Genomic DNA, 21463 nt, shown 5'->3' with positions numbered 1-21463 from the left:
GCAGTGAGCCACGATCATGCCACTGCACTCCAGCGTGGGCAACACAGCACAATTCTGTCTCAAAAAAAGCCATCCTTCTCACCACCATCACCACTTACTTCCATGTACATTCTAGAGGGACAATTACATTTCTGTGTGTCATGGCTTGCTCTTTCTCTGCCTCAGGTAACTCTCCTCAGAGGTTCTCCTGGCCCACACCAAGACCAATTCCCCACCTCCTATTATTCCCTCACAGTATCCTGTTTGTTTTTTGCCACTGTGTTTCCACAATTTGCACGTGTTTTATTTGTGAGTTTGTTTGCTTACTTCTGTCTCTCCCACCAAACTACGAGCTCCTTGTAGGGAGGGAGACAGTGTATTTATCTAAACCAACTCAGAGCCCTGCACACACCAATGGTTAGCTCTTAGTGAACAATGAAGTACTCAATACATTTACAGATAATATGAAAAACACTTAATGCGTGTGAACTGGCCACATTCATAAAGCTGTTGATACTGATGTAATTCTTAAGTAGGTAAATTAATATGCAGAGCAGCGGATTTCAGTAACTTGCCACAATGCACTGAGGCTCTCCAAGTTGAAAGAACACTTGAAAGGCTCATAAAGGAAGAAATGAAGACATCTTCTAGCCAGAGCCTCGCAGCTTTTTTTTTTTTTTTTTAAATAGAACGACTGAGTGCTAAAAAGATGATTCATTTTCACTACCATCACACATGCCCCTAAAGATACTTTCAGAGCATTTCATGAAACATTTTTGTTTGTGCAACAGATCTATCTTTTCCCGAAGTCGGAGCACACCATCAAGTGAGGGCACATAGTCACCACCTTCCCCAGGCAGGACCCAAGTCTGAACGATAATTTCCAGACGCTTCACTTAGATAACTTATCTTTGCATGTGAGGCTCTAGTGAATGAGAACAGCTCATTTTTGCCCGAACGCTTTTATTTAAAATGCACATTGAAATAACAATTTCTAGGGCCATTTTGCAATTATAAAATAAAGGATTTCTAGTTAACAAATCATATATTTAAATTCTGCTATTTGAGGGGTTTATGAGTTGTGGAGTTGGAGTTTTCTTTACTATTTTGACAATAATCAGCATGCACTGGTATTTTAAACTTAATTTGGCTTTCTTTAAACATTCCTCGATATGAATTTCATCAAAAAGCCCAATTTACAAAATACAATAAAGAATTGTATATGGGGGAAATGAGCTGTGTTTTAAGATCACATATAAATTGAAAACAATATATAATTTTCTAATAGTCAAATGTAAAATTGATCAGATCTCAGAACCGCTACTTTCATAGCCCAAATAACTATGAAGATAGCAAACAATTTGCAAGAAATTGACTAAATTAGATCAGTTTAAAGTTAGGCTAGGCATATAGTTTGAAAAACTGGCATTTTCTCAAAAAGTCAAACAAAAAACCATCATAGAACCCAGAAATTCCACCTTTAGCTATCCAACCAAAAAAAAAATACATATATACATATATATATACACACACACACATATATATGTCCACACACAGTCTTGTATGTAAATGTTCACAGCAACATTATTCACAATTTTTTAAAAAATTGGGACAACCTGTCCATCACATCTGTTAACAGAATACTCTTCAGTAATAAAAGGATAGAACTACTGATACATGGTACACCACAGATCAACCTCAAAAAATTATTCAAGTATGGCCAGAATGTGCTGAGGCTGGTAAATTTAAAATATAAATACATATGCAAGTAAAAAGAGTCAGATGGAAGAAACCATCATACTCCATTTATGATTCCACTATGTGAAATGCCCAGAAAAGGCATATTTACAGAGACAGAAAGTAGGTTATGGTGGTGGGGCTGGGGACCGGGATTAACTGTAAATGGGCAGGAGGGATCTTACCAGTTATGAGATAAAATGTTCTAAAACTGGTTGCTCCATTCAGTAAAGTAACTAAACACTACTGAGTTGTCACTTGACATGAGTGAATTTTATGATATATAAAATAGACTTCAATAAAATCACTTTTTTTTTTTGAGACAGAGTCTGACTCTTTCACCCAGGCTGGAGTGCAGTGGTGCGATCTCCGCTCACTGCAAGCTCCGCCCTCCCGGGTTTACACCATTCTCCTGCCTCAGCCTCCCGAGTAGCTGGGACTACAGGCGCCCGCCACCACATCTGGCTAATTTTTTTGTATTCTCAATAGAGACGGGGTTTCACTGTGTTAGTCGGGATGGTCTTGATCTCCTGACCTCGAATAAAATCACTTTTACAAAAACTTGGGCTGGGAAGAAATACCCATAAAATGAGATGTAACAAAAGATTTAAAAGATCTGGGTGACAAGGAACGTACCTCGATTCAATTTAACTATTCCCCTCTTCCCTCTTTCCCCACAAAAGGTCATTTACACCAAGCTACCAAAAGATTGCCCAGGCTGCAGTGCAACGGCGTGATCTCAGCTGACTGCAACCTCCACCTCCCAAGTTCAAGCAATTCTCCTGCCTCAGCCTCCTGAGTAGCTGGGATTACAGGCACCTGCCACTATGCCCAGCTAATTTTTGTATTTTTAGTAGAGACGAGGTTTCACCATGTTGACCAGGCTGCTTTCAAACTCCTGACCTCAGGTGATCCGCCCACCTGGGCCTCCCAGAGTGCTGGGATTACAGGCGTGAGCGACCATGCCCGACTTCTTCATTCTTTAAAATACTCTAAGATCATGGATAATACCAATACTTTAAGGATGTCAACACAGAATAGGAGTGACCTCAGAGAGAAAACGAAGTTTTATGCTAGGCTTATCATAAACTGTCAAGAATTTTTATAAAGCTGACAAATTTAAACTCAGAATTAAGTAAACCTAATGATTTTTACTTTACCCTTAAAGAAACATGACTGCTAAAATAAGAAAGAAATGAAGGTGTTTTTAAGAGGAGGACCCTCCCTGCCCTAAGGGTAAGAACAAATAAAAAACTCACACCATCAGCAGTGATAGAATTATCAAATTCAATCTTTTATAACTGCCAACCTAGGACTTTTTGTCTTCTGGGCATAGTTCCCATTTAAAAACAAAAACTAAGTTCCAGTGGTATGTTGAATTTTACTAAAACCAAGTCACAAGATAAGCAGACAATCTGAACAACATTAATAATTCTTTCCAATATTTTTAGGTTGCAAAACCTCAATTATGTATTAATGTAATACACTAGGTTTCATTTTATCCTTTTGCTATTCTAATGCCAGTAAATGTTACTGCCTAATTCTTCCCCTGTGGTACAAAGTTTACTTTTACACACTTTTTTAAATGGAGAGTTAGCCCTGTCTTAACTCTAAAAGGAGGCTGGAGGGGAGAGGGAGACACAGACTGTAAATGAGTAACAGGAAAACATTCCTATAGCTGTAATTGCTAGGTCAAAATCACCTGAAAAAATATAAAAGGACAGAGCTTTAGCTTACTTTATACCAATGAATATCCTTTCAGCAAATAAACAACAACTTAAAACCCAGCATATTAACTCAATAACACGTTCTGTTTTCCTTTAAGGAAAAATTTTCTTAAACCATAATATCATGGACTCAAACTTTTATCAAAGCTCAAAGCTACCAACTTACTAGATAGGCCATCTTAGAAATGTCTAAGGTAGACAGTTTGTCAATTGAGAGACAAAATTTCTGCAAAGCTAGGGAGGAAAACAGGTTTCATAGTTTTGTACAAAACAGTGAGAACTAATTAATTTTATATGACTTTCCATAAATTCAAGTCCAGAGTAAATCAGATACACCTGTATTTTTAAAGCAACCAGAATGGGAGAAGTGGAGGAGAAGCAATTTAACAAGTTATCCAGACACACATTATCCAGGATGAAAGTCACGTGATAATCTTGGGTCTGTCTTGACCACAAAAACATATGCACCAAATCAAAATTTAATTACACTGCATAACACAGTTTAAGTTGTGCTTCATGTTTTATTGACTGCTTTGCTTCTGACAGGACAGTTTCCTGAAGGAAAGTTCCAAGAATTGAAAAGTTACAACACCCACATACCAAAGACTGTTTCCTGAATTTTGTTACAGGAAGTGACATCTGCTATAATTTTAACATTTACTTCCCAGTAGGAGTTCCATTTAAAATGTCTTGTTGAACATTATTTGTTCAGCAGTACCCCTAGGCAAAGCTTTTATTAAAAAACAAAACTTTCATTTCAGTTTCACAAAGTTTGGACAAAACTGACCAATTCACACCATTTTAACTTTTCCCTGGGAACAAAACCAACTGCCACCTGATAAACTGGTGTGTGTGGTAGAGAGAGAGATATACTTAGCAATAACTCTAACTGGGGAGGGAGTCCACAAGGCATAGATAAAAGTAAATTAAATACCCTGCTCCTTGAGAAGAAACAATTCTTGGGAAGGTGCTTTATGATCAAACACTGGGAATTGCTTCTTGGTATCTTTTACTTTTATTTTTTTTAACACAGACGCATTTGGACATTTCAACCAACGGTTCGTAATATAAGGATAAATTTATGGAGGTAAATATCCACCTTCTACCAACCTCCAGTCTGTTTCAATAGGAGGAGAAAAACTGTGCATTTATAAGCATATATTAAATCAAAATTTAATAGCATCGTACAACATAGTTTATATGATCGCTGTCACTCACACATGCGCCATCTCACAAAGCATGGTACCTGTGCCCCTGGCCTTACAGACAGCAGAGCTCCACCCAGAACCTGTCCACTCAATCTCTGGGGGAGGGGGAGCAGAATCTGCATGCTAACAAGCACCCACAGTGATGTTTGTGTCTAATCAAGTTTGAGCACCCTGAACCTCATATGACCATATTACCCCTAAAATATAGCCTTTTACTTTTTATTTGTTTAGTTGCCAATCCAGCAGTAAGCAATACTTATTTTAAAAAAAAAAAAAAAAGGGTAAGATCTTCATCACAGCCTTAACTCTTCCCCAGCCCACCAAAACAAAGGATCATGTGGCCTGCAGGTCTCCAAGCCCTCACCCATACCAGCCACCATGGAGGAAAAACAATTCTTGGTACTTTTTAGAATGCAGTCAAACAGTGAGTGCCCTTCGAAAACATACCGAAATAAAGACAACCTAGGTGTCAATAAAAATACTTTGCCCTTTGTCTGCTTGAGTTCCTTTAGACAAGATGTTACCCCTGGGATTTTCTCTTAATATATTAAATCTGTCACCAAACTACTGCTCCCAGCAATAGCCTTAAGAACTTGATAGCAGTTCAGCCAGACAGGGTGGCTCATGCCTGTAATCCCAGCGCTTTGGGAGGCCGAGGTGGGCGGATTACCTGAGGTCTGGAGTTCGAGACCATCCTGACCAACATGGAGAAACCCCATCTCTACTAAAAATACAAAATTAGCTGGGCGTGGTGGCACATGCCTGTATTCCCAGTTACTCCAGAGGCTGAGGCAGAATGGCTTGAACTCAGGAGGCAGAGGTTGCTGTGAGCCGAGATTGCACCATTGCACTACAGCCTGGGCAACAAGAGCGAAACTCCGTCTCCCAAAAAAAAAAAAAAAAAAAAAAAAGAACTTGATAAACTTGATAGCAGTTGAATCTGGTTAAATTAAAAACAAAGCCAATAAACTAACACAAGAAAACAGACATTCAGCAGAGAACAAGACTTTCAAGATGCCAGGTCTGTTGGCTCTGTGGCCATCAGGTTAAGCTTTAACTCACTGTGAATAGATAAGGAAAAAGTTTGCACAGGGGAGGGATTCTCAACAATGATCACTGCCAAGACACAGAAAGTCAGCAATTTGCATGGTTTTAAAGTTAATCTTTACTTTTAGTTCCCTGGGGCAATAACACCAAAAGTTATACATATTTTCTCCTGAAGTGTAAATCTAAAGTTCATCTGATACATCTGTACTTGAGCAAGACATTGTGCATTCTACCTGCTGTGTTATTTTGAGCAAATGAACACTTTATATTCATAATAAAATGAATTGAGGACCATCTGAAGGAGACAGAAAATACTACTGCAGCTCCCCCAATTTTTACATTTAAGTAAAAACGATTGGTAATCATTTAACCCATAAAAGTTATGTACTCACCCTATATCAGTAAAACGTAACTGAACTAACCACAACAAAGAGATTATACTTAGCCTCACTATATGTTTCTATTTCTGAGCCAAGAAGCATGTCTCTAAGAAACTTTGTCCTAGAGGTGCATATTGTATTTCCACTATATCTCACATACCGAGTTTAGTTGCCTATCTTGGAAAAGAAACCTGATGTCAGGAGTTCGAGACCAGCCTGGCCAAGATGGTGAAACCCCATCTCTACTACGTATATTTATACAAAAAAAAAAAAAAGAAATGAAATAGAGAAGTTTGCTAACAGAAAACTAAGTTTATATATACCTCAAAGCAATAGTTAACAAACCAGCTTTATAACTCCTCTATCTTACAGGTATTATGTAAAAAATAGATTTGGAGGCTCACAAAAAATAAATGACAGAACCAAGATGAAAAAGTAGATTTCTCTCTCATCCATAATATTTTTATTACTGAATGTATTTGAAATTTAAAATTTTTAAATGCAGCACCCACAAAAACCCCATTTTCAAGAGTGTAAATCCAGCTATGGAATATCTTTTCACGGTATGGTATAGAATCCAGCAAAATCTCTTGAGAGATCACTTGAGTTAGTTTTGCCAAAACAACATCCCCATAAATCAGCTGACTTTAAAAAATGACTCACCGCTCCTTCAGTCTTTATCATGGAAGCAGCTCCAGACTGTGAGTCAGGAAGCTCAACTGGGCTCTCAGGATAAACTAGAAAGAAATCACTTAAGATACCTGTTTGTGTTTCTCTTCTGTCAAGGACACTGTTTACAATGGTGTCACAAGAAGGAAAAAGTGAGAATATTCAATGGATCAAAATACTACATAAATTATTTCCATCCCAAAATCTCTTCTTTGAACTGTACTTTCCAAAACCACAGTATTCTCTTTGATATTGGCTCATTTTTAATCCAAGCTGCTTTGCATTCATGAATTTTCTTCCAAGGTAATCACTAGCTCAAAAATCAGAGACAGGGGCATAGGGCAGGGCAAAACTGGTTCTATACCAGTTTAACAGCATTGCTTTTTGCAATGGAAAACTTTCCCTCCCTAGAGTCAAAGAGATCCACCAAAAACCAGCTTCATATTAATCTTGGGCACAATCTGACTTTGCTTCTTTATTGATTTTTCAAAGCTTCATTAACATTAATTTTAGACAAATTCAAAAGTTAAAAACTGTGGGAGAGTTGACTGAACATACTTTCCTACTGCAGTTTGTCTATAAATCCTTTCTTTTGAGAAGCTCCATGCTCAGCCACCAGATTCAATTCTCCCAAAGAAGCAAGTTCAACTCCCCTACTCCCATGCATACATGCCTGCCCCAGGGTGGAGAAGGGCCAGGGGTTCTCAGGTAGCATCAGGTGATTTTTTTTTTTTTCCTTTTTTTTTTTTGAGATGAAGTCTCGCTCTGTCACCCAGGCTGGAGTGCAGTTGTGCGATCTCAGCTCACTGCAAGCTCCACCTCCCGGGTTCACGCCATTCTCCTGCCTCAGCCTCCCACGTAGCTGGGACTACAGGCGCCCGCCACCGTGCCCGGCTGATTTTTTTTGTATTTTTAGTAGAGACGGGGTTTCACAGTGGTCTCGATCTCCTGGACCTCGTGATCCGCCTGCCTCGGCCTCCCAAAAGTGCTGGGATTACAGGCGTGAGCCACCGCGCCTGGCCCAGGTGATTTTTTTAAACTGGCTAATCCCTGATAGTATTTGAAGGTATGTATATTTTCCTTTCTAGAATTCAGGGATTTGCTTCAATGAGAGGGTTAGCGGAGGTGGGGAATCAGACAAAGTCCTCCTTTTTACTGTATCCATCAACATCACTCCTCAGTATAAAGCACTGTTAATCCTTGCAGAAAAAAACATGTCTATAAACTGTTAGGTTTACTAGTTGCTAGTTTTTATACTTCTATAAAATAGTCTGGATGCACTTTCCATCAGAGTCCAGTAACTAAAGCCATATTCTGTAACTATTTCACATTAAAGAAAGCAAGTTTGTTGCAATTTCCACAAGGAAGTATATTCAATGTGTCTGTTATGTTTATAGGTTCCAAAGAAAGCACACACTTATCTGAGAGCCCAGACACAGCATCTGATCCGCTTTAACTGACATGACATTTCTCAGTGACCACCTTTCTCAACTGTAGGAACACAATAAACCAAATACTCATTGTTTTCAAAATATGACCTCCAAAAATCTAAATTTTAAAAGCATTTAATTCGCATTTTAGTCAAGAAATGTCTTCCAGCTTTGAGAAGAAATCAACCACAAAACAAAACAAATTTCCTACTCTTAGGTTTTAACACAGCCTTAATTGATAAAAGTCCACAAGCCAAGAAATACGTAGGTAATCTCTCAATTCAAAGTACTTCTAGCTTATGTAGGGGAGACTAAAATGTGGGAGACAATATCTTGTCTTAAGGAGTGAACTACAGGCATGGGAATACACTGCCTAATCCATTTGCATAAAAAATTAGTCATATATCACCCATCAATAACAAATCAGGAATCAAACTAAACAATGCACAATGAAACTGGTGTGGTTAAACACTGAGCTACAAATCTCTAAGTACAATGAGTCTGTCGGTCTAAATTAATTGTCTCAAGAGCAAACAAACACTAATGTGTAGCACATGGTCAAGATTTCACTACCCGAGTGAGACTTTACATCACAGGTGATGTTTCGGTTTCTCTTAGCATTACTCAGGGCAACGTGGCCCAGCTTTAGAGTTTCCCTGAAATCCCAAAATATCTTGAATCTTCTCCATATATTCTCTCTTTGGATCTCAAAGATTACCTTCTCTCCCACAGAGCACAATTATCTGAATGAGCTTGGACCACATTCCAGGTGTAACCAAAGAAAAATGGACATTTACAAAATGTGAGATATACTCCCAACACACAGACTAAGAAAACAACAGACATAACAGTCTTGTGGCTTTGTTCCTAGTTCCAGGGCATGTCGGAAGGTGGGGTAGAGGATCAGAAACAAGCACAATTCTCCTATTTTAATTGCGGGCAAATTGAACCACCACACTGATAACTCAGGATTATTACATATTACAAACAACCAATTTTAGCAGGAATCATTCTTTGTACTGTTATACTGAGGCTTGGCAGCTCCCTTTAACATCTCACCTCAGCATTAAAGAGGAAGCATAAGGGAGGAAGTGTGCAAAGCAGATCTGGAGTCAGGCGTTGCTCCACCTTTGTGACCTCAGGCAAGAAACAGGCTGGACCTCAGTTTCCTCAACTAACAAATGTGGATAATAAAAGTACTTACCCATTTAGGTGCCTGAGAAGAGTCAGAGCTAATCCAATTAAAGCTGCTTAATACTGTGCCTGGCACACAGCAGTGTCCAATTTAGGTTGTGTCTCATTTTATTTTTATCATTAGTTTAAGAGCGCTGGCATTGAATCTCTCACACCTGGGTACAAATCCCCGTGCTATATTACTGAGATCTGTCACACAGCATTTACTAACTTCTTAGATCAAGGTATCTTAATTTTGTGCCATGGACCTCTGTAGCAGTCTGATAAATAATAGCACTATCAGAATAATGTTTTTAAATACATTAAATAAAATACATAAGAATACAAAGGTACCACATTTTATAGACAAGCACCTATTAAAATATTTAAAAGAAATCAATGGTACAGTACTGTTTTTCTTTACTACTGAATTAAGCAAAATAAGGCAGTTCCTTAATTTCCTGAGTGGAAAGCACAAAAGGTGTTTGAAGACATCTGCAACAATTGTAATGAGATTATGAAAAGACATACAGTTTCTATTTGTGATAACATCACAAGAACTGGTACCATAGTTTTATCTCTAGTCCTACTTAAAAAACACACACACACACACACCCCCACTAAATTTCAGCTAGACGTTAACAAAAATAGAGACACAACTTGTGTTTCTCATCCAAGTTCCACTACTTGGCCCTAGATTAAGAACCACTTTCTTAAAACTCAATAAAATGGAAGCAGAGGATAAACCACTGCGTTGAGAGGAAGCAATATAAAAAGCAGGTAGCACATAGGAGGTACTTTATACAGAGAAGCTCTTTCCTTCCTAGAAAGTTCTATTTCGTAGGAAAAAAACATTCAGTCTCATCCAGCCCAAACATGAACATTTAACATCCATGTCTCTCCATGATCTGAGTTTTCAGACGTGTGAAGTCTTCTGAGACCTCCCAAAATCACTGTTCTACATCAAATATCAGCTTGAAGAACCCTATTACTTTAAATATGTGAGACTAAACTGCTTTCTAGCAAAACACAGTTGAAAGAGAATGTATATATAACTCCTAAGTCTTCCTTAGCACCAACTGCTGTCAAAACTAAAATAAAATCGCACAGAACAGTTTGGATCTCATAATAATATCACTAATGCCTTGTCATCACTATTCTTTAACGCTCATTACAAAACCAGTAACAAATCATGGAAAGACTGGGCTTCAGGTTCTTACAATAGCGCTCCTCTGACAGCAATTGCAGTTCATTATCCTCTCTCCCCTTCACCACCCGGGCGCGTTCCCGGTCTTTGCCTACTCAGCAGATTCACGTAAGCGGGGCCGTTTTATGTGGAATCGTACATTCTAGCGGTAAAATTTTCACTCACCAGGCAAATTCTCACCCACCCTCTCCAAGGTGAACTATATTTTACATTAATCGTATTTCTAAACTTCCCCTCGAGACAAAAGCAAGACATCCAGAAAACCGAGGGGGTAGACGCACAAAGAATCTAAATGGAAATTTGGGCAAGGGCGGACAAGTGAAACCAACTTAATGTCCCGGAAAATAACAGTTCTGGGGAAAGAAGGGGGCTATGTAACTTTAATCTTCACTTTAACACCATCCCTCTCTCCGCTGTGCAGAAATTGTCCAGCACGTTCTCCAAACTGCTTTTTATCTGACATTTAGTCAAGCCACAGCCTCGGGAATGATGAGAAGGCAATGACAAAGCTGCTTCCTGCCCGTCTCCTTCCCCGCACCCTGCCCTCCCCCGCAACCTTCAGCTCCCCTCGCCACGAACGCATTTGAAAAGTTTCTCCGGTGCACGGCTTACCTTGACTGGGCTGCCATAATTCAGCTTATAGAGCCAGGGGTCTTCCGTCCATCAGCGCCTTCACCCCGCGGGCCCTGCTGCCAGCGCCGCGCTCACCATTTGGCGGAGCCGGGCGGGGACGCGTCCCGGCGCGGCGCCCCGATGTTACGGGACTACCTGCTCTCGAGCCCCGGGCGTCCTCGGCGTAGCCCCGGGCTCGGCCCGTATTGGCTCGCGCTAATCCTGATGGACATCCGGGCACTGGGGCCTCTGCGGCGATCTGCACTTCAGACGAGCCGGGGGAGCGCCGCGTCCGAATCCGGGGCAAGCGAGCGCCCCCGGCGCAGTTTCTGAGAAGGGAAAACCAACGGGCCCCCACGCTCGAAGACCGCCGGCGCCCAACGCCTGCCCAGCAGCAGCACAACGCGGGCCACAGTTAGAAAAGAAAAGAAATAGCCTCTTGGCTCCCTTGAAGTTGTCCGAGTCTGCCGGGATACCCCCTGTCAAGAAAGTTGAGGTGGTACGGCCCGCCTCCTTAAATGGGCAGGGCGCTCAGCGGCCCCAGCCGGAGGCAGGCGGCAAGCAGCAGGCAGCAGGCAGCAGGCAGGGTCGGGCAGGGGGCAGAGCCTGGGCGCCGACCAGCCCTGCCGGTCCCCGGTCGAGCCCCGCCTGCGGGCTCCTCGCGAGTGCTGTCTTGCCAGGTTCTAACTACGTACAGACACCCACCGCTGGAATACACAGTACCCAGCCGCTCAGAACTCCAACTCCAATTTGAGTATTTGTTGAACATGGGGCCCCCAGAGGCGGCAGTGAGCAGGAACAAGACCGCGGCAGTAAACCACGTTCGCGACTTTTGATCCTTTCAGTGCTTGAGCTCAGGAAACGGGCACACTTGGTGTTACTCCGCTTTCAGTTTTGACTTCCTTACATAGAGACAAATATTTACAAAACACCCCGCCTTTTTTGGACTACACGTAGATTACAGGAAAAATAGTACCTCATTTTGGTCTTAAGCAATGAAGGGATTGACAAGAAGCAAACAAAAAACTTGAGCATGCAATATAGTTAAGTCCTATACGAAGCACAAACGAAATCACTTCCTACTCAGAGGACCACGGAAAGCGTTTAAGCCGTGCCTCAAAAGCAGGAAAATACTTGGATGAGCAAGGATGGAGGGAGGTTGTGCTTCAGCATCTCATACGGACCAGCACACCGGAGGAGCTGAAGACTCTTAGATGAATACTGAATAACTGCCTGCACTGTGGACCCTCCGTTCTTCTACCTAGAATCATGACAATATTGCCCGTCTCATAAAGAGATAGTCCAGATTGTATTACTAAATCGTCGTGAAATACAAACTTGTTAATGCCTGGCACTAAAACGACAATGCTGGGAAGGAGGCCCAAGGCACCTCTATCAAGGGTTCTCAAAGTGTGTTTACTAGATTCCTGGGAGTCCCCAAGACCCTCTCAGAGGTCAGAACTATTTTTAGAATAACACAAAGACATTGTCTTTTCACTGTGCTGACATTTGCACTGATGGTGCAAAAGCAATTATGGGGAAACTGCTGGCGCCTTCGCACTAATCAAAGCAGTGGCAGCAAATGAAACTAGTAGTCACTGCATTCTTCACTACCACACGTTATTTTTTTTTTAAGCCAGTTTCCTTTATGATTGTTGTTAATGAAGCAAGCAGTCAGAATTAATACATACATTAAATCTTGACCCTTGAGCATGGGTCTTTTTGATGTTCTTTGTGACAAAATGGGAAGTACCCATGAAGCAGTCCACTGCACACTTAAGTACAATGGCTGTCTAGAAGAAAAGCACTTGTGTAACTGAGTTGCAAGCTGAGCTAGCTGTTTTTTCATGGACTACCATTTTTACTTGAAAGAACAATTCACAAACTGTAGTTATTCTGACTTGGGTATTTGGCAGACATTTTATTAAAAATGAACAAAGTTGAGCCTGTTTCTTTGAGGAAAACAATTGACAGTACTTATTGCCAATGATAAAATTTGAGCTTTCAAGCATTTTGGAAGACTTTCTGCATCTGCCACATAATCTTGCCAGCTTCGCCAATAGTTAAAGACTTTCCTGATGAGATCAGGGTGACAGTGATGAAAGTTATATGAGACGATCTGCCTTAGTTTCCAAATGACCAATGGTATAACAGAATCATACATGGGTGGGCCAGGTGCAGTGGCTCACGCCTGTAATCCCAGCACTTTGGGAGGCTAAGGCAGGCAGATCACTTAAGCTCAGGAGTTTGATACCAGAGCCTGGACAACATGGTGAGACCCCATTTCTACCAAAAACACAAAAAATTAGCTGGGCGTAGTGGCACGCATCTGTGATCCCAGATACTTGGGAGGTGGAAGTTGCAGTGAGCTGAGATTGTGCCACTGCACCCCAGCCTGGGTGACAGAGTAAGACTCCCTCTCAAACAAAAACCAAAATCATGCATGGATGAAAGATCACTGAAAAAAAGTGCAAAACAGACCAACTGATTTTAATGTATCAAAGGTTTAGTTTTTTTTAAAAGCTCATTTCAGATTCCACAATGCAATTAACCTTTAAGAAACTACCACTTACAGAGTTTTAGTATAATATCAAAGAAGGTATTAAAAATACTCATCCTCTTTCTGTGTGAAGTTGGATTTTCTTTATAGACTTCAACCAAAACAACATTGCAACAGATTGAATAGAGAATCAGATTCAATCTGTTTGGGTTGGGCATCCCAAATCTGAAAATCTGAAATCCAAAATGCTCCAAAATCCAAAACTTTTTGAGGACTGACATGACGCTCAAAGGAAATGCTCACTGGAACAAGAATATATAATGCAAATATTCCAAAATCAGAAAAAATCTGAAATCCAAAACAATTCTGGTCCCAAGCATTTTGGATAACCTGTATGAGAATCTAGCCGTCTTCTATTAAGCTAGACAGTAAAGAGATTTGCATGAATGTAAAATAATGCCATTCTTTCTCAATAATTTTTTTAATTTTGGAAAACTGGTTTTATAAGTTATTTAGGTCAATATGTAATGGGTTTTAAAAATAAATATTTTAAATACCTCAATTTTAATTTTTAATACAGTAAATAACAATATCTAAAGTGTACATATACAAAAGCTCTTTGGGTTTCACAGTAATTGAGGTGCAAACTTATTCTATATCATTTGCTAATACTTACCATGTCTCCCTCACCTCTCCACACTCATTGAGCCTTCTTTTAATTAAAGGTGTTATATATTATAGCTATTCCATGTAACCTCTTAGCACCTAGATCAGTTTTAGCAAAATGTGGTCAAACCACCTGGGGCATATGTTAAAAACAGACTCCAGATCCTAGTTGCAGAACTACTGAAATAGAATCCTTGTGGGGTGAGGTCCCAGGAATATGCATTTCAATAAATTCTCCAGGTGATGCTTGTGGTCTGCTTTCATTTGAAAGCCATTTACCTAGATCATGCTTATGTAGAAAATAATTTTAAGAAGTTTTTGATTCAGTCTTGATTTATAATCCTTGAATCATTTTAAGGACCATAATTGGCCAGCATTTATTTTCATTTGTAAGAAATCTGTATCGGACAACAAAATACCTTTGTACGCATATTTTCTTTTGCAACAGTGAAGTGGTAAGCCTTCAAGGAAACCAGGCAAAAGTCTACTCTCAAGAATTTTTTGGTGGCTGTTTTTCCCCATTTTTCTCTTGCTGTTTTATCTATACCAACTGTGATCATTTATGCTATAAACAAATTAGTATCAGACATAATTGCTGAAAAAAGTACTTCATAATAGCACTTACTCATAAAATGTCCATTTAGCACAGGCTAGAAATGTAACATTGATAATATTAAAATTATACTTTTTGAACAATGTTAATTGATCTGACACCACTTAAATATGAGGAAATAGACCAGGCATGGTGGCTCATGCCTGTAATCCCAGTGCTTTGGGAGGCCAAGGTAAAAAGATTGCTTGAGGGCAGGAATTTGACACCAGCCTGGGCAACATAGCAAGTCCTTGTCTCTATTAAAAAACAATTTAAAAATTAGCTGGATATACAGTTCTAGCTACTTGGGAAGTTGAGGCAAGAGGATTGGGTGAGCCCAGGAGTTCATGGCTGCAGTGAGCTATGAGAATACCACTGAACTCCAGCCTAGGTGACAGGGCAAGACCTAGTCTCAAATAAATGAATAAATAAATGGAAAAAAAATTTTAATACAGCAAATATTTACCCCCAAAGATATATGGAATCAATACCAGATTAGAATTACACCTGAGATTCCCTGGGCTCTCAAAATGGTTTGTAATGTAAATTCATGTGAGTAATTTGAAACAAGTGGGATACTAGATTATAATATATCTAAAATTACTAAGTACAGGAGAAATGATTTGTGACTTGGATACTGTATGTGGCTAAAAAAGTACTGCAATACCAACATGGGCATTATTATTTCCAAGTGTTTTGAAAACACCATTGTATCCAACCCACCATCTTGATCAGCAGTGAAACTGAACAAAAAGGCATTCTTAACCTTTGAGGGGCACAGAATTCTTTGGCTTTCTGATGAAATTTGAGGACAATGAAGTACAACCTTTGTTAAACTTCCGTGCAATTTGATTCCCCTGAAACCCACTTAGGAAGCACGTGAGGCTCCGTAGATTTCAGGTTAAGAATCCCTGGACCTGGGTCCTGCTAATAGACCCAATTTCTTTACAAATAAGGAGTAAAATCGCCTGTTAATCTTTATTGCCCAGCTGGGCACGGTGGCTCATGCCTGTAATCCCAGCACTTTGGGAAGCTGAAGTAAGTGGATCACTTGAGGTCAGGAGTTTGAGACCAGCCTGGCCAACATGGTGAAACCCTGTCTCAGGCATGCTGGCATGCGCCTGTAGTCCCAGCTATTCAGGAGGCTGAAGCAGAAGAATTACTTGAACCTGGGAGGCAGAGGTTGCAGTGAGCCAAGATCGCACCACTGCACTCCAGCCTGGGCAACACAGTGAGACACCGTCTCAAAAAAAAAAAAAAAAAAAAAACTTCATTGCCCTTTTAAGAACTTAAGAGTTGGCCAGGCCTGGTGGCTCACACCTGTAATCCCAGCACTTTGAGAGACTGAGGTGGGAGGATCACTTGAGGCCAGGAGTTGAAGACCATCCTGGGCAACATAGCGAGATCTCACCTCCACTAAAAAAAATTTTTTTATAATTAGCTGGGCATGGTGGCTCACACCTGTAGTCCCAGCTACTCAGGAGGCTAAGGCAGGGGGATCACTTGGGCCCAGGAATTTGAGATTACAGTGAGCCACTTCACTCCAGCTTGGGCAACAGAGCAAGACCATCTCTGAAAAAAAAAAGAAAAAGAAAAGAAAAGAAAAAATTTAAACAGGTTGCCTTATTCAGAATTCTAACATACCTCACTCAATGTATGCATTTGTACCACAATGGTCATTCAACAATTCTACCTTTGTAGCATTTTTGGTCTAAACATCACATAGGTCAAATCCCCTAAGAACTGCTACTTCATTTCAATGGAATGATGTTTAACCAGGACACTGCTAAAATCACTTTGCCAAGAGAAGGGTGCTCAAGGTTGCCATTGAAAATCTCAAGTGAAGCAGACACAGGAAAAGGGAGGAGATAATGGAGGAGAATAAAAACAGGCATCATCCAGAAGGCAGACAGCAAGGAGGACTGCTAATGAGCACCACTGGAAATTAACTGGCTCTCCCTTCAGCTGTGACCTCAACACAAAGCAGCCCTCCTATCCTTATTTCACACTTTCCAGGTTCTCTGCCTTTATCTTTAAACTGGGGTTACCTGGAGATTCTCACGACCTAAAGGCAAATCTATTTCTAGATCCTTAATATCCGAATGTCTCTTTCTTACAACCAGGATTCAGGCTCTCACTTCCCACTTGCTTTTCTCCACTTGAAAAAGAAAAGCACAAGCCGGGCGCGGTGGCTCACGCCTGTAATCCCAACACTTTGGGAGGCCGAGGCAGGTGGATCACGACGTCAGGACATCGAGACCATCCTGGCTAACACGGTGAAACCCAGTCTCTACTAAAAATACAAAAAATTAGCCGGGTGTGGAGGCAAGCGCCTGTAGTCCCAGCTACTCGGAAGGCTGAGGTAGGAGAATCGCTTGAACCTGGGAGGGGGAGGTTGCAGTGAGCCGAGATTGCACCACTGCACTCCAGCCTGGTGACAGAGTAAGACTCCATCACCAAAAAAAAAAAAAAAAAAGAGTAGAAAAAGGAAAGCAGTCCTCTCATCCACCCCAAATCAATATTAAAATGGTGCATTACTCCAGGTGTAAATACCTCCGAGGCCCCCAAAGGAACAGTTCTCTGTGGGAATCCCCGGGGTTAAATCAATATTAATAGATAGATCCTCATTAAACACATCCAGGTAACAAGCCTATGGCAAGGTCCGTATGCCTGACTATATACAAATTAGAATTATGAAATGAGATGTATATGGCCATCAGAAGTTAGACTTTCTCTAATAAAGTAAATCTGATTTAACTGGTTCAAGAATAAAGATTTACAGTTTTTCAACATTCTTGTAGGAGGTATACAAGCAAAAATGTATAGAAATTACTGCTCAACTTTACCTCTTCACTCAATGTCTTTTTCTTTACCTGATCTGGTCTACAATTTTCCATATCTCCTCCTATTTGTGCATTAATAAAACATGCCCTTCCTTACCCTAAAACCCTGATCAATCAGGGATATTAGCCTACAATTATACCAATTACTTATTATCAGTCTACAAACAAGCTCAAGTTCCCCCACTTCCTCTGCAACACACACACACACAGAGTTTACTTTTTAATAAATGTTTTATTTTAGAATAACTTTAGATTTACAGAAAAGTTGCAAAGGATTATACCCCCAGCCAGTTTCCTCACTGTTTACATCTTACACTACCATTGGCCACTTGCCAAAACTGAGAAATCAACATTGGTATATTACTATGAAATAAACTTTAGACTTTGTTTTGATTTTACCAGTTTTTCCATCAATGACATCTTTCTGGTCCAAGATGCAACCCAAGGTATCCTAAAACTGCATTATTTCTCAGTTTTTCCTTGTTTTTCATGACTGTCAGTTTTGAGGAGTTTGGGCTGGCTATCCTGTACAATGTTCCTCCATCTGGTTTTGGCTGATGTTTTCCCTTCAAAGGAGGGAGAGAATGAAGCAGACACAGGAAAAGGGGTGGTAATAGCTATACATATTTGAAATTCTTCTCTAAGAAAGATTTGCCTCTTCTCCATTTATTTACTCATTCAATTATTTATTTATATGAGCATGGTCTCACAGATATTTCCTTTGAACTTTGTGTCCTAATCCACTACATGATTGATTTTGTTATCAAATTGTTCCAGCCTTGGCCACTGGGAGCCCCTTCAGGTTGGCTCCTTGCCCCTTTGACATGCCCCATCCTTTTGTGTTTCGAGCACTCCTTCCTTTCTGTTACTACAGGATGCTCCAGGCTCATCATCTATTTTCTGTACCCTAGTCCCAGAACAAGCCATTTCTCCCAATACACTGGTTTCTTCTCTGTAAGTGCTACCACCCAGTCTCCTTCTGCCATCACTGCCAAGCTTCTTACACCAAGAGAAGTTGGCTTCCTTTATGATGTCAGTGACCACCTCCCATGAAAGGCTCTCTGCAGAGTTTGAGCAACTCAATCTTATTTTACAATTCTTTCTGCTCACACATCCAGGATCCAGGATAGAGCTCTAACAAACCTTACTTGTCTCTTCTCAATCTAAATGCTGTCTTGTACAATATCATCAGTAACTCTAAATGTGTAACTCCAACCTAAACTTCTCTCTGTAACTCCAAGACTATTCTTTCCAGATGCCCCAAAATACTTTCCTGGGCATGAAAAGGCACTTGGGAGGTTGTCCAAAATAGAACATTTTCTTATTGTGTCTACACAATAAGATCCTCCCCATCTGGATGCAGTTACAACAGATGCTGAGAGATATCTATCAATGAGCCTTAGCTGCTTCTAGGGTCTGTAAGGGGTAGTTTCTCCATACAGGAAGAAGACAGTATCTCCTTCACAAAAAAAGGGATTAGAAAAGACTAGGGGAAAAGTGTGTTTAGTTAGTTCCTTCCTTGGGAATAAAAGCAGAAGGCAGAATTCAAAGAGAGCTTCCTATGAGCAGATCAGGAGGGACTTGGCTAACACAAAACTAAAACATTCCATATTTTATTATGTGTTTTTTAACTGTGAAGATCAGCAATAAACCCCTTAAAATAAGATCAGCCCCATTAATAATTTGTTGAATAGCAAACACCAGTGAGTGTGAAGGAGTAGTGATGCCTTTCAAAAGGAAAAGGAAACAGGGAAGAGAAAGAGACAGCCTGAGAAATGGTCCCGAGGCCAGACCAGGCCAGAATTCATCTGAATGGCCCCAATTCCAACCCACTCCATTCCTCCTGGCCCCTCATTTATGAACCAATCACCAATCATCCAAACTAGAGATCCTTCTCCTGGCTTGTTCTCCACACATATTGCTACCAAAATCCCAGAGATTTCTTGGGATAGTGAAAGTAGAGGGATGGGAGTGGGAAGAGCTCACTTTAGATACTTCTCTTTATTTCTGAATTTATAACACTGATCTCTAATTCCTCCCATCACCACTACCACCCCCTCCACTGAATAAGCTTTCACCCTCTTGTTTTACAAAAAATACTTAATGACAAGGAAGACATTCATAGTATCAGAGTTTTTTGATTAATAAAAAAAGCAGGTACAAAATACAGTAATTTTTAAAAGGAAAAAAAAGCAGGTACAATACAGTATGTTTGTTAGTATCCCACTTCATCAAAATTGAATGAAATGTGTATTCAAAAGATTGACAGGGCCTCTGTAGCAAAATGCTAGCAGTAGGTATCTCTGAATGGAACAATCAGATGACTTATTTTCTTCTGGGTATTTAAAAATTGTCTAAATGTTATAAAATGAACACACACCTGTTTTTGCAGTCACAAAACTGAATCACAATTATTCTAAAAACAAAACAACTATAATCAAGTCTTAGCTCCAGGAAGGAGATAAGGGTCATCTAATCCACTTCTCCATGCAAGAATGCTCTTTCTTCTAGCGAGACTAGCTTGTTTGCATGTCTCCAGGGACATCTGTTGTCATTACAAGGCAGCCCCTTCCACAGCAGGCCAATGATGAGGATTAGAAACTTCTATCTCCCCTGAAGCTAAAATTGGCTTCTCTAGAGCCCTGTTCCATTGGTTCTACTTCCGCCCTCTTGATACTAAAGCTGTCCACTCAGTTTTCTTGGTTTTTTTTTTTTTTTGAGACAGAGTTTCGCTCTTATTGCCTAGGCCAGAGTGCAATGGCACAATCTCAGCTGACTGCAACCTCCGCCTCCTGGGTTCAAGCGATTCTCCTGCCTTAGCCTCCCAAGTAGCTGTGATTACAGGCATGTGCCACCACACCCGGCAAATTTTTTGTATTTTTAGTAGAGACGAGGTTTCTCCATGTTGGCCAGGCTGGTCTCGAGTCCTTGACCTCAGCCTCGGCCTCCCAAAGTGCTGGGATTACAGGCGTGAGCCACCACGCCCAGCCTCACTCAGCTTCTTATGCCTACTGTTTGATGGTGTATCTTTTTCTATCCTTTTCTCTTAAGTATGCATTTTTTTTTTTTTTTTGAGATGGAGTCTCGCTCTGTTGCCCAGGCTAAAGTGCAGTGGCACAATCTTGGCTCACTGCAAGCTCTGCCCGCAAGGTTCACACCATTTTCCTGCCTCAGCCTCCCGAGTAGCTGGGACTACAGGCACCCGCCACCACACCCGGCTAATTTTTTGTATTTTTAGTAGAGATGAGGTTTCACCGTTGTTACCCAGGATGGTCTCGATCTCCTGACCTTGTGATCCACCTGCCTCGGCCTCCCAAAGTGCTGGGATTACAGGCATGAGCCACTGCGCCCAGCCCAAGTATGCATTTTTAAATATTTAGAATGCATGTGCCTTAATCCATTTCCTGCTGCCTATAACAGAACACCTGAAACTGGGTAATTTATTTTAAAAAGGAATTTATTCCTTACAGTTATGGAGGCTGGAAGTCCATGGTTAAGGGGCCACACCTGGTGAAAGCCTTCTTGCTGGTGGGGACTCTAGAGTCCCAAAGTGACACAGGGTACCACATGGTGAGGGAGCTGAGCATGCAAACATGCTACTGCAGGTCTCTCTTCCTCTTATAAAGCCACCAGTTCAGGCCAAGCACGGTGGCTCCTGCCTGTAATCCCAGCACTTTGGGAGGCCAAGGCGGG

At 40.8% G+C, this 21463-nt stretch overlaps 1 protein-coding gene across 14 annotated transcripts in view; it reads right to left on the bottom strand.

Annotated features, from left to right (window-relative positions):
• The window catches only part of AFF1 (ALF transcription elongation factor 1), a 203428-nt gene that overhangs the window by 122024 nt on the left and 59941 nt on the right, over positions 1–21463 (bottom strand). For 4 of the 14 annotated variants that reach the window (XM_054486042.2, XM_054486043.2, XM_063663868.1 and 1 more), the window contains exon 1: positions 11170–20129. The exons of the other annotated variants lie outside the window; for them this stretch is intronic. In XM_054486042.2, coding sequence (XP_054342017.1) covers positions 11170–11186 — 17 coding nt within the window. In that variant the 5' untranslated portion in view covers positions 11187–20129. Of the gene's footprint in view, positions 1–11169; positions 20130–21463 lie in introns of those variants that run through there. 14 annotated transcript variants of the gene reach the window in all.

The sequence above is a fragment of the Pongo pygmaeus genome, chromosome 3 (assembly GCF_028885625.2).
Source record: "Pongo pygmaeus isolate AG05252 chromosome 3, NHGRI_mPonPyg2-v2.0_pri, whole genome shotgun sequence".
Lineage (NCBI taxonomy): Eukaryota > Metazoa > Chordata > Mammalia > Primates > Hominidae > Pongo > Pongo pygmaeus.
This window is presented reverse-complemented; position numbering and strand designations above follow the sequence as displayed.